The 17,973-nt window shown below is 48.2% G+C and overlaps 1 protein-coding gene across 1 annotated transcript in view; it reads left to right on the top strand.

Annotated features, from left to right (window-relative positions):
- LOC139234120 (lysyl oxidase homolog 1-like) overlaps positions 1 to 17,973 on the top strand; it is a 118,279-nt gene that overhangs the window by 91,515 nt on the left and 8,791 nt on the right. The window contains exons 5-6 of the mRNA XM_070865077.1: positions 9,700 to 9,795; positions 9,887 to 10,002. Of these exons, the coding sequence (XP_070721178.1) occupies positions 9,700 to 9,795; positions 9,887 to 10,002 (212 nt within the window). The remainder of the gene's footprint in view (positions 1 to 9,699; positions 9,796 to 9,886; positions 10,003 to 17,973) is intronic.

The following is a 17,973-nucleotide window of genomic DNA, read 5'->3' on the forward strand; positions in this document are numbered from 1 at the left end:
ATTCTCCCCTCCAATGTTCCTCCACCCAAAGTGAGACAACACCGAGAATCACATCGGGCTGGATTTCCGGTCTTGTGCCGCCCCTGTTAGCGCCCCGGAGAGACGGCAATGGCAGTGGTAAGCACTTCCAGGTGGGCGGCCAGCATCCAATGCCCCGCCGGGACTCGCAGTGCCGGTTTCGACGGGACGTGGAGCAGTACCACCTGGGAGAGGCGAGCCGATGTGCAAAACGCCCCTGGTTACAACACCGGCTCGATTTTTGGATCATTTCCGACTCTTAACGCGCTGTAAGGCACCCTGGTGGGAGCGCCTGTGAAAGCGGACATTTCAAACTATAGCGGCCATGGTGAGGTAAGTAATGTCGACCTCAGGTAAGTGTGTGATTGTTTGTTTTTTTGCGATTTACGTTGTGGTGGCGTGAGTTATGTATTCGGAATGTTTTTGGTGTTTTTTTTTTCCCCCAAGGCCTCTCTTACGGCGCTCCGAGGCTGGTTGTTTACCTCGGGATTTTCAGTTGCTCAGCCGGCCTAGCGCCCTATTCGAGGTTTGGAACGCCTCCCTTAGCACTCCGCCCCAAACTCCGGGCCCAGCTGATGAATTTTGCGGCGGCAGACGCAATCAATTTGCCGCCGCAAAATTTACCACTCCACCCGGATTAACGCGATGACAGAGGTGTTACCGAATTTCTACCCCCATAGAATTTACAGTTCAGAAACAGGCCATTCGGTGTTTATGCTCCACATGCGCCTCCTCCCACTTTACTTCATCTGACCCGATCGACACATCTTTCTATGTCTTTCTCCCTCATGTATTTATCTAGCTTACCACTGAATGTATTGCTATTCGCCTCAACCATCCAATGTGGCGGCGAATTCCACAGTCTGACCACTCTCTGAGTAAAGATAGAATATGCTTCCTCTCGATATTCTCCCGCTCAACAGCGCTTGGATAGGGAGCAGAGTAGAGCAAGGATCAAGCTCGTGTTCATCCTCGCTCTTGTTACTGAGGCAACTCCATCACCCGCGGACTTCTCGTTCAAATGAAAATGTTCCTGCCGCTGCCTTATTTGAAGCAGTACTTCAAGAGAAAATCTTTACAGCGGCCCCCTTATCTTTGTGTATCTTTGCATTAAAAAATGCAAAAGTGTACATTTGTAATTTAGTCTTAGCATTCAACCATAGCTCCCAGCATCCCCCACTGCTTCTCTGAAGGCGGCAAGCAGTGGGGAATGCTGGGAGCCGAGGCCTAAGTAAAGCATGGTGCAGCTCATAACCCCAACCAGGGTAGTGGTGAATTCTTGGGGGAGGGGGTGGGCGTGGAAGCGTCATTCAAATATTATCATTTTCAAAATAAATAAACGAGGGAATGTATTTTTCAGATAAAATCAGCATCTAAGAGAAATAATTGTTTTGGACGTAGTCGCTAGCGTGGTCAGGCTGGGGAGGTCCCTGTTATAGGTAAGGACACAGAGGTGGGACCCCAGGGAACGATGGGTTGAGGTAGTTTGGGAGTTTTGACTGCCTACTTTGAGAGAGAAGCAGCTAAGGGATTGAATCGCCTCTGAACAGATTTGAAAATACTGGCAAGTGATGGAGACTACACACACCACTTCAGATGGGAGTCAGGTATGCATCTCAGTAACAAGGCTGGTCATCTAATGGGCCAATTGTTCCCCCTAACCTCCAAAAAAACCCCATGGATTCAAAATGGGTTCAAAATTTATCATTGTTGTGACAGATTAATGTATTTAATATTAGTTTATAGCGATGAAACACAACTATATTCTCTAGACTGTTTGGTGAAGTTTTGATTATCAAAATTGGCAGATTATGACATTGCAGGTTTTACTTTTGGCTTGCTGTGGCTCAGTGGGCAGCACACTCGCCTCTGAGTCAGAAGATTGTGGGCTCAAGTTCCAGGCCAGGAACTTGAGCACATAAAATCGAGGCTGATTCTCCCAGTGCTGAGGGAGCGCTGCACTGTCGGAGGTGCAGTCTTTCGGATGAGATGTTAAACCGAGGCCCCGTCTGCCCTCTCAGGTGGACGTAAAAGATCCCGTGGCACTATTTCGAAGAAGAGCAGGGGAGTTATCCCCAGTGTCCTGGCCAATATTTATCCCTCAATCAACATAATCTGGTCATTATCACATTGCTGTTTGTGGGAGCTTGCTGTGCACAAATTGGCTGCCGCGTTTCCGCACATTACAACAGTGACTGCACTCCAAAAATACTTCATTGGCTGTAAGGTCTGTTCGGTGGTCGTGAAAGGCGCTATATAAATGCAAGTTCTTCTTCCTATTCCAACTCCCTCTTCCCCATTCCCCCGCCACAACATTTAAAAAGTTATTTTCGCATTTATGTGAGGAGGGATAGAATTTTCCCATTTCGGATACCCATGTGTTGCCGTGAAGCATTCCTTGGTCAGATGTAGCCAGCTCAAGAGTAAGACTCTCTCTGCTCCGTATCTGGGGACTATGTCCATTATGACTCATAGTCACGCTGCCCAAACTCATTTCACATAAGTCCAGTCAACAGATAGAGCGAAGAAACTGGATATAACACAGAAAGAGGCCGTTTGGCTCTTCGGCCAATGTCGGCTCTTTGGTTAAAAAAAGAAAGCCTTGCATTTATATAGCATCTTTCATGATGTCCCAAAGCGCTTCACAGCCAATGAAATACTTTTGAAGTGTTTTCACTGTTGTAATGTGGGAAATGTGGCAGCCAATTTGCGCACAGCAAGCTCCCACAAATAGCAATGTGATAATGACCGTTGGTAAGGATCACGGCCCAGCATGTCGTTGTGGAGCAGGCGGAGGATGGTGACAAACTTTTGGGGGCAGCCAAAACAGAGAAGGACGCTCCATAGACCCTCGCGATTGACGGTGTCAAAGAAGGCCATGTACAAGGGTTGGTGCTGCTCCCTGTACTTTTCTTGCAGCTGTCGCCTCATGAAGATCATGTCCATTGTGCCCCGTGGGGGAAGAAATCTGCACTGTGACTCCGGGAGGAGCTCCTCAGCCACAGGGTGAAGACAGTTGAGGAGAACTCCAGCGACAACTTTCCCAGTGGCTGATAACAGGGAGATTCCTCTGTAATTGCCGCAGTCGGACTTGTCCCTTTTTTAAAGATGATCACAATCACTGCATCTCTGAGATTCCCCAGGCAGGCTGCCCTCCCTCCAGATGAGAGAGAGCCCACCAACAGTGCCTCTCCACCATACTTCAGTGACCAGATAAGCTGTTTTTTTTTTTAGTGATGTTGATTGAGAGATAAATATTGGCCAGGAAACCAGGGATAACTCCCCTGCTCTTCTTTGAAATAGTGCCGTGGGATCTTTTACGTCCACCTGAGAGGGCAGACGGGACCTCGGTTTAACATCTCATCCGAAGGACAGTGCAGCACTCCCTCAGCACTGCACTGGGAGTGTCAGCCTAGATTTTTGTGCTCAAGTCTCTGGAGTGGGATTTGAACCCACAACCCTTCTAACCCATCGGCAAGTGTGCTGCCCACTGAGCCACAGCTGATACTGCGGTGAAAGTGGGAGTGGAGTGGAGAATTAAAGCGAAGTGATCGGAAAGTCCCGTATTTTCTTTGCTTGTTTTTCTAGCTCAACCTCAGAGTTTCTTCTCTCAGAGGGTTGTAAATCTATGGAATTCGCTGCCTCAGAGAACTGTAGAAGCCGGGGCATTGAATAAATTGAAGACAGAGATAGACAGTTTCTTAACCGATAAGGGATTAGGGGGTTATGAGGAGCGGGCAGGGAAGTGGACCTGAGTCCATGATCAGATCAGCCATGATTGTGTTAAATGGCGGAGCAGGCTCGGGGGGCCATAGGCCTACTCCTGCTCCTATTTCTTATGTTCTTAACTATTTCCCTGGGACAGACAGGTTGCTCCCATGATCTCTGCTGCTGTGTAACTGAACATTGAGGGTTGCATGAGGAGAGACCTGGATCAGTCACTTTCCTTCCACTCCATTTCTCCCTGTGATGAAAGCATCTCTTCATCGTCTTGCTGTGATAACCTGGGCCGAAAGTGACAGCTTGCCCTGCAGGAAATCATGGGGGGAATGAAGCTGCAGTTTTCAGCCCCACCATGCTGAGTTAAGTGCTGACCTTCCTCGTTGTAGAGGTGTTCAAATTATCAGGGGTTTTTATTGTGTTCCGAACACAGATGAGGCTGCACACAGGGAGGTTAAAGTAACAGTGACCTCAGTCGTCATTAAGACACTCCAGAGTGAGGAACAGGCCTTAGGGGCCGACTTATATACAGTGCTCCCAAGGGATGATGGGATCCCTTGGGACTTCAGGGGATGAGCTCCCTGGTGGCGGAACATGGGAGTGCATGCTTTACAGATACACAACACCCCAAAGTCAAAGTGAAAACTATTTACAAGGTGAGGCGGTTCTTTCCATGGTGGACCACCTCGGTACAAATGTCTGTTCTGGTGTGTTGGCTGTGCCCTCGCTGGGCTGGCGTGTTGTTGGCCCTGCAGGGCTGCTGGGTGAGCCTGGCCTTGCTGGGCTGTTGGGTGTGATGGGTTCAATTTCCTGGTCCAGGGTGGTGTCGTTGATCCTTTGGGTGTGTGTTGTGGGCTCGAAAAAGGTGGTGTCTGCTGTGGGTTGCTCAGGGCAGTCTGTGAACCGCAGCCTTGTTTGGTCCAGGTGCTTTCTGCAAATTTGTCCATTGTCTAGTGTGACTACAAACACCCTATTCCCTTCTTTAGCAATCACCGTGCCCGCGATTCACTTGGGACCATGTCCATAGTTTAGCATATACACAGGGTCATTCAGATCAATTTCCCGTGACACAGTGGTGCGACCATCGTTTATATTTTGTTGTTACTGCCGCCTGCTCTCTACCTGATCATGCAGGTTGGAGTGAACCAGCGAGAGTCTGGTTTTAAGTGTCCTTTTCATGAGTAGCTCAACCGGGCGCAACCCTGTGAGTGAGTGGGGTCACGTGCGGTAGCTGAGCAGTACTCAGGATACGCCGGTTTGGAGTGAGCCTTCTGTGACTCTTTTAAGGCTCTGTTTGATGGTTTGTACTGCCCGCTCTGCCTGCCCATTGGAGGCTGGTTTAAGCGGGGCCGAGGTGACCTGTTTAATCCCATTGCGGGTCATGAATTCTTTAAATTCGGCACTGGTGAAACATGGCCCGTTGTCACTGACAAGTATGTCAGGCAAGCTGTGGGTGGCAAACATGGCCCTCAGGCTTTCAATGGTGGCGGTGGCGGTGCTTCCCGACATTATTTCACTTTCAATCCATTTTGAAAAAGCATCCACCACCACCAGGAACATTTTACCGGGAAACGGGCCCGCATAGTCGACATGGATCCTCGACCATGGTCTGGAGGGCCAGGACCACAAACTTAGTGGTGCCTCTCTGGGCGCGTTGCTCAACTGAGCACACACGCTGCATTGCCGTACACAGGACTCTAAGTCAGAGCCGATACTGGGCCACCACACGTGGGATCTGGCTATCGCTTTCATCATTACTATACCCGGGTGTGTGCTGTGGAGATCCGAGATGAACGTCTCCCTGCCCTTTTTTGGTAGCACTACGCGGTTACCCCACAACAGGCAGTCTGCCTGAATGGACAGCTCGTCCTTTCGCCGCTGGAACGGCTTGATTAGCTCTTGCATTTCAACGGAGATGCTGGCCCAGTTCCCATGTAGTACACAGTTTTTTACTAGGGACAGCAGATGATCTTGGCTGGTCCAAGTCCTAATCTGGCGAGCCGTGACAGGTGATTTATCATTTTCAAACGCTTCTATGACCATCAACAAGTCTGCGGGCTGCGCCACCATCAACAAGTTAGCAGGCTGCGCCATTTCCACCCCTGTGGTGGGCAATGGTAGCCGACTGAGAGTATCCGCACAGTTCTCTGTGCCTGGCCTGTGGCGGATGGTATAGTTATACGCCAATAGCGTGAGTGCCCACCTTTGTATGCGGGCTGAGACATGAGTATTTATCCCCTTGTTTTCAGCAAACAGGGATGTGAGGGGCTTGTGATCGGTTTCCAGCTCAAATTGAGGCCGAACAGGTACTGATGCATTTTCTTTACCCCGAACACACACGCTAATGCCTCTTTCTCAATTATGCTGTAGGCCCTCTTGGTCTTAGACAAGCTCCTGGAAGCATAGGCGACAGGTTGCAACTTCCCCGCAACGTTAGCTTGTTGTAATACACACCCGACTCCGTACGACGACGTTTCACATGCTAGCACAAGTCTTTTACACGGGTGATACAATACAAGCAGCTTGTTGGAGCATAAAATGTTTCTGGCTTTCTCAAAAGCAATTACTTGTTTTTTTTCCCCATACCCAGTTCTCAACTTTGCACAATAACACATGCAGGGGCTCTAAAAGGGTGCTTAATCCTGGTAGGAAGTTACCAAAATAGTTGAGGAATCCCAGGAACGACCGCAGCTCCATGACGTTCTGTGGCCTGGGCGCGTTCCTGATAGCCTCTGTGGGCCAAATGCAGTCCACCGCGATCTTTCTCCCCAAAAACTCCACTTCTGTTGCCATGAAGACGCATTTCGACCTCTTCAGCCACAGCCCTACGCGATCCAGTCGCTGGAGGACCTCCTCCAGGTTTTGTAGGTGCTCGGCGGTGTCCCGACCTGTGACCAATATGTCGTCCTGAAAAACCACCATGCATGGTACTGACTTGAGTAGGCTCTCCATGTTTCTCTGGAAGATCGCTGCAGCCGACCGAATTCCAAACGGGCATCTGTTGTCGATGATGCAGATGAGGCATCAACACACATGAAGACTCCTCCAGCTCCTGCGTCATGTAGGCCGAAGTCAGGTTGAACTTGGTGAATGTCTTGCTTCCTGCCAGCGTCGCAAATAGGTCGTCCACCTTAGGTAGCGGGTATTGGTACTGTAGAGAGATTACTTTATAATCGTCGCAAATCCTGACCATGCCATCACTTTTGAGTACTGAAACAATCAGGCTGACCCACTCACTGAATTCCATTGGGGAGATGATGCCCTCGCGTTGCAGCCTGTCCAGCTCGATTTCCACTCTCTCCCTCATCGTGTGAGGTACCGCTCGCACCTTGTGGTGAATGGGTCGTGCCTCTGGGACCAAGTGGATCCGCACCTTCGCCCCAGAAAAGTTTCCAATGCCTGGCTCAAAAAGGGAAGGAAATTTGTTAAGAACCTGGGTACATGAGGCTTCATCGACATGTGATAGCGCTCGGATGTCATCCCAGTATCAACGGATTTTGCCCAGCCAGCTCCTTCCAAGCAGTGTGGGGCCATCGCCCGGGACAATCCAGAGTGGCAGTTTGTGCACCATGCCCTCGTAGGTGACCTTGACCTTGGCACTGCCCAGGATAGCGATAAGCTCTTTGGTGTACGTTCTCAGTTTTGTGTGGATGGGGCTCAGGGCTAGTCTGAATGCCTTGTTGCACCACAGTCTCTGAAACATCTTTTTACTCATGATGAATTGGCTAGCGTCAGTGTCCAGTTCCATGGCTACGGGTAAGCCATTCAATTTTACGTTTAGCATTAGAGGTGGACATTTCATCGAAAATGTGTGCACCCCGTGTACTTCAGCATCTGCTTCCTCTCTCTGAGACTTGAAATTGCTTTGATCCACCATGGACCGATCTTCCTCTGCCACGTGGTGGTTAGCAGGTTTTGCAGAGCTTGCAGCTCATTTGCAAGCTTGTTGGAGGTGCTCCATTGTTTCACAGCTCTTGCAAACATACCTTTTGAAGCAGCATGAATAGGCTGAATGGAAGCCTCCACAACGCCAACAAGGTGTGAATTGTCTTGCATTCATCCTTTGTTGAGGGCTCTGAGGCCTGCTGGCAGTTGCAGACTTGTGGGTTCTGCCCTGTACATTTCTGCTCACAAACACAGTTCCAGTTAATTTATGAACATTGCTAGCACTTGTGTGCTGAGAGATTTGTTTGGTGTTATCACTGGTGGACATAAACACCTGTGCTATCGCAATGGCCTTACTGAGGGTCGGTGCCTCTACAGTCAAAAGTTTTTGTAGGATGGTCTCGTGGCCAATGCACAGTACAAAAAAGTCTCTGAGCATTTGCTCCAGGTAGCTATCAAACTCACATTGTCCTGCAAGCCGCCTTAGCTCGGCGACGTAGCTCACCACTTCCTGACCTTCAGATCGCTGGCACGTGTAGAACCGATACCTCGCCATCAGCACGCTCTCCCTCGGGTTAGGATGCTCCTGAACCAGTGTACACAGCTCCTCATACGACTTATCTGTGGGTTTCACTGGAGCCAGAAGATTCTTCATGAGGCTGTAGGTCGGTGCCCCGCAGACTGCGTGGAGGACCGCTCTCCTTTTTGCAGCGCTTCCTTCTCCGTCCAGCTCGTTGGCTACAAAGTATTGGTCTTGCTGTTCGACATAGGCTTCCCAGTCCTCACCCTCTCCAGAATGCCCACAGTTGTTGCATCTTTGCGTTGGATTCGTATTCTCATCGCCAGTTATTGTGTTCCTAACACAGATGAGGCTGCACACACGGAGGTTAAAGTAACAGTGACCTCAGTCTTTAATAAGACACTCCCGAGCGAGGAACAGGTCTTAGGGGCCGGCTTATATACAATGCTCCCAAGGGATGCTGAGATCCCTTGGGACTTCAGGGGATGAGCTCCCTGGTGGCGGAACATGGGAGTGCATGCTTTTCAGATACACAACAGTTTTGATCAGAGGAAATGAGAGATGGTTTCCATTGTCAGGAGCGTCAGTAACCAGAAGACACCGATTAAAGATAATTGAGGGGAGACGAGGAGAATTAGTTTGATGCAGCGTGTTGTGATCTGGAAGGCGCTGCCTGAAAGGGCGGTGGAAGCAGATTCAATCGCAACTTTCAAAAGGGTAATTGGATATATACCTGAAAAGGGATAAAAAAAATTGCAGAGCTGTGGGGACTGGGATAATTGGAGAGCTCTTTCAAAGAGACGGCACATGCACGATGGGCCACATGGCCTCCTACTCAGCTCACTAGTTTGATCCCTGAGATGAAAGGCTTGTCCTGTGAGGAGCTGTTGTGTAGAATGGGCTTGTACACTCTGGAGTTTAGAAGTATGAGAGCTGACTTCATTGAAAGGTGTAAGATTCTGAGGGTAGATGCTGAGATGATGTTTCCCCTGCCTGGAGAGTCTAGAACCAGGGCTCACAGTCTCAGGATAAGGGGTGGGCCATTTAAGACGGAGATGAGGAGAAATTTCTTCACTCAGTGGTTGTGAATCTTTGGAACTCTGTACCCCAGAGGGCTGTGGATGCTGAATCATTTGAGTATATTCAAGGATGAGATAGATAGATTTTTGGAATCTAGAGGAATCAGGGGATATGGGGATCGGGTGGGAAAGTGGAGTTGAGGTCAATGATCGGCCATGATCTTATTGAATGGCGGTGCAGGCTCAAGGGGCCTTAAGAACATAAGAACATAAGAAATAGGAGCAGGAGTAGGCCATTCGGCCCCTCGAGCCTGCTCCGCCATTCAATAAGATCATGGCTGATCTGATCCTGGACTCAACTCCTCTTCCCTGCCCACTCCCCATAACCCTCGGGTCTACATTTGCTCCTGATTCTTATGGTTCTTCTGTGCTTTATGATTCTATACACCTACACATTCTGATACTCCACCAATTACTTTGGTAAAGTATATTATATAATGACAATTGTAAACATGACTTTCTTTTTCATTCTTTCAGGGTTTGAGTCCGGGCTGCTATGACACGTACAATGCAGATATTGATTGTCAGTGGATTGACATTACAGATGTCCAACCTGGGAATTATATACTGAAGGTAGAGAACTACTAGAGTTGTTGCTGTACACAGTACTGACCTGTTTCAATGTTACATATTTTTATAACACACTTGTATTTTTACGTTCTAGCTTCAAGTAAATCCCAACTATCTTATACAAGAATCAGATTTCACAAACAACGTTATCAGATGCAACATTCACTACACAGGCCGATACGTTGCCACTACAAATTGTAAAATAACACAGTAAGTATTTCAAGTCTTTTGCTTTGAATTATGAGTTGCTTTCGGTCTGCCGAGCTCCAGTCTATACAACCTTCTGTTCGTCCCAAAGCTATGACAGTCCTTTCCCATTCAGCTCTCTGTCCTGCTCACACCTCGTGTGTCAGCCGCCAGTGTCTCAGTGGACAGCACACTTGCCTCTGAGTCAGAAGGTTGTGGGTTCAAGTCCCACTCCAGGAACTTGAGTACATAAATCTAGGCTGACGCTCCCAATGCAGTGCTGAGGGGGTGCTGTCTTTCGGATGAGACGTTAAACCGAGGCCCCGTTCTGCCCTCAGGTTGGACGTAAAAGATCCATGTCACTAGTTAGAAGAACAGCGGAGTTATCCCTGGTGTCCTGGCCAATATTTACTCCTTGATCGACATAACAAAAACAGATTATCTGGTCATTATCACATTGCTGTTTGCGGGAGCTTGCTGTGCACAAGTTGGCCTGCTGTGTTTCCCACATTGCAACAGTGACTGCACTTGAAAAAGTACTTCATTGGCTGTAAAGTGCTTTGAGACGTCCGGTGATTGAGAAAGGTGCTATATAAATGCAAGTCTTTCTTTCTCACCCATCATCTCCATCCCCTCTCACCTGCATTGGTGCCCCCTGTCCCCGCAACACAGAGAATTCAAAGTCCTCATCTATATTTAGATGTCTGCCCATCGCCTTGTCTTCCCTGTCTCTATTACCTTCTTCAGGCCAACGTCCTAGCCCATGACATACGGACCTCCAACTCTGGCCCCCTGTCTATCCACCCCTTCCGGCTACTCCACAATTGGTGGCGCTGCCTTGACCGTGAGATTTTGACCTCCCTTCGTAAACCCTTCCACTATTGCTATTTCTCTCCTCACCCTCGGAAGCCTCCTCGAAACGTATTTATTCTGCCAGACCTACAGTTACCTCCCTAAACTCTTGCACTGCTGCTTAGCATCTGTTTCTTTGAGAAGTGCTTTGGGATCTTTTCTACTTAAAGGTGCTCTATAAATGGTAGTTGTCATCAATGGGTATGTTGAGCAAGGTTGTATCAAAGTGACGGCTTCTAGTGAAATGCCTACAGATTTTGCATATCAAACCTACGTGCTTTAAGTACTAGGGGGAGAAATTCAGTCGCGCCTCATTTGGACCATAACCCAGCGGTAATTTATCGCCTCGAAAAAGTTTGCGCCTTCCGCCCAGAAATTCGTCAGAATTGGTCGAAGAGCTGACAGGGGCACTAAATCAGCCACTGCACACCAGAGCTGGGGGGTGGTTTAATGAAAAATTTGACCGAGTCATTGCGCATGCGCCAAACTTCGGTTCAGATCCCAGGAAAAGCCGAGTCTTAAAGGCGCGGCATAGTAAGGCACCCATTAAAGTTTTCTTAAGCTGAACTGTTCTGTGTGTCTGCCGCTGCAAACTGGGAGGCTCACCCACTGTGCTGTGTGTAAACGTTGCACTGACTGTGACGTCCCAGGGAAGCGCTTCCTCATCCCTTTAAGTAGCCATCAGTTAACGACTCTGTAAGCCCGCACCGACTGTTTTTCCAGACGTTGCTCTTGTCGGGCGCTCCATGAGGCACACTGACCTAATTTTCCGACTGGGACACAAGCGTGCACATTGCACCAGGAATACATCTGGATCGGAGCAATTGTCAGCAGCCGGGCGCTACTGGTTTGCGCTCTCTTTGAGTCTCTAATGAATTTTCGGTCGGGCCGCTAAACTCTGCGCTCCCGGTCAGTAACCTCTCATGCTCCCATTAACGCCCCCTTTGGTCGCTAACTGAGACATTAGACAACCGAAAATCCAGCCCTAGGTTTCATATTTCCTCATTACAGGTTGGACCTCTCTGGTCCGGCACCCTCGGGACCTAACTGGTGCCGAAACAGCGAATTTTCCAAACCACGGGAGGTCAGTATGTGACTGTACCGATAAACCCTACATAAGCATATGCCTAGCCTAGGCTTACCGGTCCCTGCAGAGTGCTGCTCACCGCTCTCCTGGACTATCTACCTCATCATGCCTTAAAAACCTTTGATTTCCGGAAAACCGGGACGCCACTGTGGCAGTTCCGCAAACTGATGCTGAACCACGGATGTTTGTAGATCAGAGAGTCCCGGACCAGAGAGGTTCAACCTGTACTAATGTCATTAGAATTCCTGTTTGAAATGCTCAAACATTAGCGCTGTGCCACGATGTGATAAATTGCATCCGTGATTTCCCACACAGCAAGTTTTCAATCCCTGCAGCGCTGCTGTTAAGCACTGTTGTGCCGAGAGGGCAAATCATCAGGCGCGTATCCATGGGTTGTTCTTGTACACCACCAAGTGGCTAATAATTGAATGGTAGAGGCCTGAGAGGATGTTCCTTTGACTGGGAAGTAGCATGTGACTCTGACAGACCTAAAAACAAGTGAAAGAAACATATAATTGTCTTCTGCCCCTCCCCACCACTCCCTCCCCACCCCACCACCCCACCATCACCACCCCCTCCCCATCCACCACCCTCTTGCCCCTACCCCTACCACTGCCCCCTCTTCCCTCCCCCCCCCCCACCACTGCCCCCTCCTCCTCCACCACGCCCCCTCCAGCTCCTCCCGACCCCAACCCCCCGCACCACTGCCCCTCCCATCCCATTCATGTACTATACATAGACTATATCGTGGCCAGAGGTGACATTGACCATAATTCACTGATGAGTGAAGTTCTGTATCAATGTCTTGCTGCTTGCCTCAACATGCCTGCCGTGAAGACCAACAATTTGGTTGTCCATCTGTTACTTAATTGCGGCATATGTTTACAAGGCCGTTAAAAAAAAAATCAAACCGAGCACTAGGGTTTATTTCTAGAGGGATAGAATTGAAAAGTAGGGAAGTTATGCGAAACTAGTATCAAACGTTGGTTAGACCACACTGCGTACAGTTCTGGTCGCCATATTATAAAAATGATATAAAGACACTGAAGAGGGTGCTGAGAGGATTTACAAGGATGATACCAGAAATGCGAGGGTATACATATCAGGAAAGGATGAACAGGCTGGGTCTCTTTTCTCTTGAAAAAAGAAGGCTGAGGGGTGAGCTAATAGAGGTCTTTAAAATTATGAAAGGTTTTGATAGAGTGGATACAGAGAGAGTGTTTCCACTTGTGGGGTAGATCATAACTAGAGGCCATCAATATAAGATAGTCACCAAGAAATTAAATAAGAACATAAGAAATAGGAGCAGGAGTAGGCCATTTGGCCCCTCAAGTCTGCTCCGCCATTAGTAAGATCATGGCTGATCTGATCATGGACTCAGCTCCACTTCCCTCCCTGCTCCCCATAACCCTTGACTCCTTTATCGCTCAAAAATCTGTCTATCTCCGCCTTAAATATATTCAATGACCCAGCCTCCACAACTCTCTGGGGCAGAGAATTCCACAGATTTACAACCCTCTGAGAGAAGAAATTTCTCCTCATTTCAGTTTTAAATGGGCGGCCCCTTATTCTAAGACTATACCCCCTAGTTTTAGTTTCCCCTATGAGTGGAAATATCCTCTCTGCATCCACCTTGTTGAGCCCCCTCATTATCTTATCTGTCTCGATAAGATCACCTCTCAGAAGAAACTTCTTTATCCAAAGAATGGTGAGAATGTGGAACTCGCTACCACAGGGAGTGGTTGAAGCGAATAGTATCGATGCATTTAAGGGGAGACTAGACATATGAGGGAGAAGGGAATAGAGGCTTATGCTGATAGAGTTGGATGGGGAAAGACGGGAGGAGGCTCGAGTGGGGCATAAATGCCAGCATGGACTGGTTGGGCCGAATGGCTGTTTCGGTGCCATATATTTGAAGTAATCCTATGTATACAGAGACCATATGGTGGCCAGAGGCTATACCATAACTCACTGATGAGTGGACTTCTGTATCAGTGACTTGCTGCTTGCCTTAACACGCTCACTGTGAGGACCAACAAATTGGTTGTCAATCAATTAATCTGACCTTCTACAAGGCAGATAACTGTAGCTGCACAGACCCCACTGAAGTTGCGCTACTCTCTCCTGTGTATTATTAAAGTGTAGACGTTGAAACTCCTTCATCAAGCCACTACTTTAGGTTATCAAACCACAACTCTTTCCACAGTACTGTTTTATAGCTGCCTATTACTCTCAGAACTCCATTGTCAACATACAACATTTTTGAATGGATAATTCTGCCCATCATCGCCCTTTTTACATCCACCTCTTAAACCCAATCATTGGTGCTTTGAATTGCCCTGCGTATCGTGGAGAACCAACAGTTTTCTGTTATATTTGTTCACGGGAAGTGGGTGATGCCGGCAAGGCTGCTTTAGTTGCCCGTTTCCGAGTCACCGTGACGACGTCTTGTGTGCCTGAGTGATTTGCTAGGCCACCTTAGGGGGTTTTAAGAGTGAACAGACATAGTGATCAATTTTCCCCAAAGCAGTTTTTTGGCGTACTTGAAGAGTTACGCCCGGTTTTTGTGGGGCCCCAAGTACACCCCAAAAAAAATGTTCTGAGTTTCCCCGTTGGATTTCTTCATTTTTGGCGTGGCCTGTGTGGGACCGGACTATGTGAGTGAACCAGGGACCGAGAATGGGACCGGACAGCCTTCGGGTGGGGTTGGAGGTAAGTTTCAATTCCGTCACTGTGTCCGGGCATCTGCTGCACCGCTTTCCTTACCTGCGCCGATTTCCTTAACTCTAAGGAAGGTTTTTCTGGAGAGGTCACATACACTGGCCTAAGCAGAACCGGAGTAACTCTCAGCTGGCCAAACTTCCCTAAATGGCCAGAATTGGCGTAGGTGGCTGGTTACGCCCCCTTTGGCTGAAATAAAACTGACCTAAAAAAATCGTAGCTAACTGAGTTACACCGGTGCAAACTGATTGGGGAAACTGTGGTTTTTCCAACTTAGGCCAAAAAGAGCAGCCTGCTCAAAAAAAAACAGCACAAATCACTGGGGAAAATAGAGCCCATAATTTTGGACTGGAATCATGGTTGGCATTGAAGGACATTTGTGAAACAGTTTGAAAGAAAGAAAGACTTGCATTTCTGTAGCCCCTTTCATGACCTCAGGATGGCCCAAAGCACTTTACAGCTAATGAAGTACTTTTGAAGTGTAGTGACTGTCATAATGTAGGAAACTCCACCGCCAATTTGTGCACAGCAAGATCCCACAAACAACAATGTGATAATGAGCAAATAATCTGTTCTAGTGATGTTGGTGGAGGTATAAATATTGGCTAGGACACCGGAGAGAATGCCCCTGCTCTTCTTTGAAATTGAAACGGTGCCATGGGACCTGTGATGTATGCACCGGTGAGTATGCTCACAGGTTGCTGGAGCTGTTGCACTATTTGAAAGGGCTGCTCCTCAAATTTTGGCTGCACTTCATTCGCACGCTCCTGACCATTGGGCATCCAGTGCGGAGGGGAGCGGGCAGGTCGGAGGGCCTCCTCGTTGAACGAGCTAGGCTCGAGGGGCCGAATGGCCTGCTCCTCATTCTTATGTTCTTATACAGTAGAGGTGGTGTATTATTGAGATGGTATAAAGAGAGCTTTATACGCCAACTTGTTGTGTTGAATCGGATCTGGGGAGTGCTTGATACAGACACTGGGTGAGCAAATTGGAAGACTCTCATTTCTTGGAATCGGCCGCCTTCATTTTGATGAGCAGAAAATCCTCCTCCAGACAAAGTTCTAAACTAATAACATCTCAAAGGCGTGACACTCTCATAATTGAAGAGGATCAGAGCTTTCTTGCTAGCATTGAGAATAGGAGATGACAGTTTGGTCTGATGGTGTACCAGTTTTGTGTCTATAGGTGGCATATTCATACCAGGCTTTGTCTATGACAAATATTGATCTATAAGGAGTTGCAGATATTTAAACTGAAGTTTAAGACCTCATTGTGGTTGATGGTCGAAAAGACCCTCTATTATTGTCAGCTGTGGCTCAGTGGGCAGCACACTCGCCTCTGAGTCAGAAGGTTGTGGGTTCAAGTCCCACTCCAAGGACTTGAGCACAAAAATCTAGGCTGACGCTCCCAGTGCAGTGCTGAGGGAGCGCCGCACTGTCGGAGGTGCCGTCTTTCGGACGAAACGTTAAGCCGAGGTCCCGTCTGCCCTCTCAGGTGGACGTAAAAGATCCTACGGCACTATTTCGAAGGAGTTATCCCTGATATCCTGCCCAATATTTATCCCTCAATCAACACAGCAAAAAACAGATCATCCAGTCATTATCACATTGCTGTTTGTGGGAGCTTGCTGTGCGCAAATTGGCTGCTGCATTCCCCACATTACAACAGTGACTACACTCCAAAAATTACTTTGTTGGCTGCAAGGTGCTTTGAGACATTCGGTGGTCGTGAAAGGGGCTATATAAATGCAAGTCTTTTTTTCTTATAATTTGTACGGTTTCAGTTGCAGGCTGCTACGCTGGATACTGGGCTTCAGCAGCTGTCGCAGTAGAATTCAGTTTGCGGGTCAATTAAGCAATTAAGTCTGGATTCCACATACCTTGTGAATGCCTGGGAGGATCAGTGCATGTGATGTGAATAAAGAGTGCTGAATAAATCATGGGGGACATGCACTCAAATTAGGGCACATTTCCGTGTGTGTGTGTGTGCGTGTGAAAATGCTTTGTGCAGTGCTCAGAACATCTGTGGGCTGTAGATCAAAAGACGAGAGGCCCTGTCTGCCCTCTCAGGTGGACGTAAAAGATCCCACAGCACTATTTCGAAGAAGAGCAGGGGAGTTATCCCCCAGTGTCCTGGGCCAATATTGTTCCTTCTACCAACGCCACTAAAACAGATCATCCGGTCATTATCACATTGCTGTTTGTGGGAGCTTGCTGTGCGCTAAATGGCTGCCGCGTTTCCCACATCACAACAATGACCGCACTTCCAAAAAGTACTTCGTTGGCTTGTAAAGTGCTTCAGCAAGTCTTGAGGTTGTGAAAGGCACTTTAGAAATGCCAGATCTTTTTCAAAAAAAGAATATGAATTTGAATTTTGACCCAGCGACGATGAAGGAACGGCGATATATTTCCAAGTCAGGATGCTGTGTGTGACCTAGAGGGAGAACGTGGAGGTGGTGGTGTTCTCAAGCGCCTGCTGCCCTTGTCCTTCTAGGTGGTAGAGGTCGCGGGTTTGGGAGGTGCTGCCGAAGGTTTGAAGACTGGGCCGATTGATTTGCTAAACGACCTTGAGTTTAATTGTACTGCAGCTCTCATTAAGATCTGCTAACTAAGCACCAATTATGATTGGACCTCGGGCTTTCCTGGTCTGTGTGCCTCAGCAACGTTTCCGCTAAGCCACACGGCCGTGCAGCGGTCTGGAGGTTCCGCGCAGGCCGCTCACCGCATTTGACATGGGAGAGATGGGCCGTGCAGCCAGTTATAAGAACATAAGAATTAGGAACAGGAGTAGGCCATCTAGCCCCTCGAGCCTGCTCCGCCATTCAATAAGATCATGGCTGATCTGGCCGTGGACTCAGCTCCACTTACCCGCCCTCGCCCCGTAACCCTTAATTCCCCCATTGGTTAAAAATCTATCTATCTGTGACTTGAATACATTCAATAAGCTAGCCTCAACTGCTTCCTTGGGCAGAGAATTCCACAGATTCACAACCCTCTGGGAGAAGAAATTCCTATCGGGGACCTCACACCCCAAAAAATAAGATGGAATATTGGTCATGGGCTAAGCCCACTGACCAATCGGGGACACCTCACAATACTATTTTCACAATAATTAACTTTTTTATTATTATTCTTTTTAGCCTGTAAAAAGAAAGACTTGCATTAATATAGCGCCTTTTTCGATGACTGGTGCTTTACGGCTGATTAAGTACTTTTGGAGTCACTGTTATAATGTGGGAAATGCCGCAGCCAATGTGCGCACAGCAAGCTCCCACAAACAGCAATGTGATAATGACCAGTTAATCTGTTTTTGTTATGTTAATTGGAGGATAAATA

The sequence above is a fragment of the Pristiophorus japonicus genome, chromosome 21, assembly GCF_044704955.1.
Source record: "Pristiophorus japonicus isolate sPriJap1 chromosome 21, sPriJap1.hap1, whole genome shotgun sequence".
In the NCBI taxonomy this organism is placed as follows: Eukaryota; Metazoa; Chordata; class Chondrichthyes; family Pristiophoridae; genus Pristiophorus; species Pristiophorus japonicus.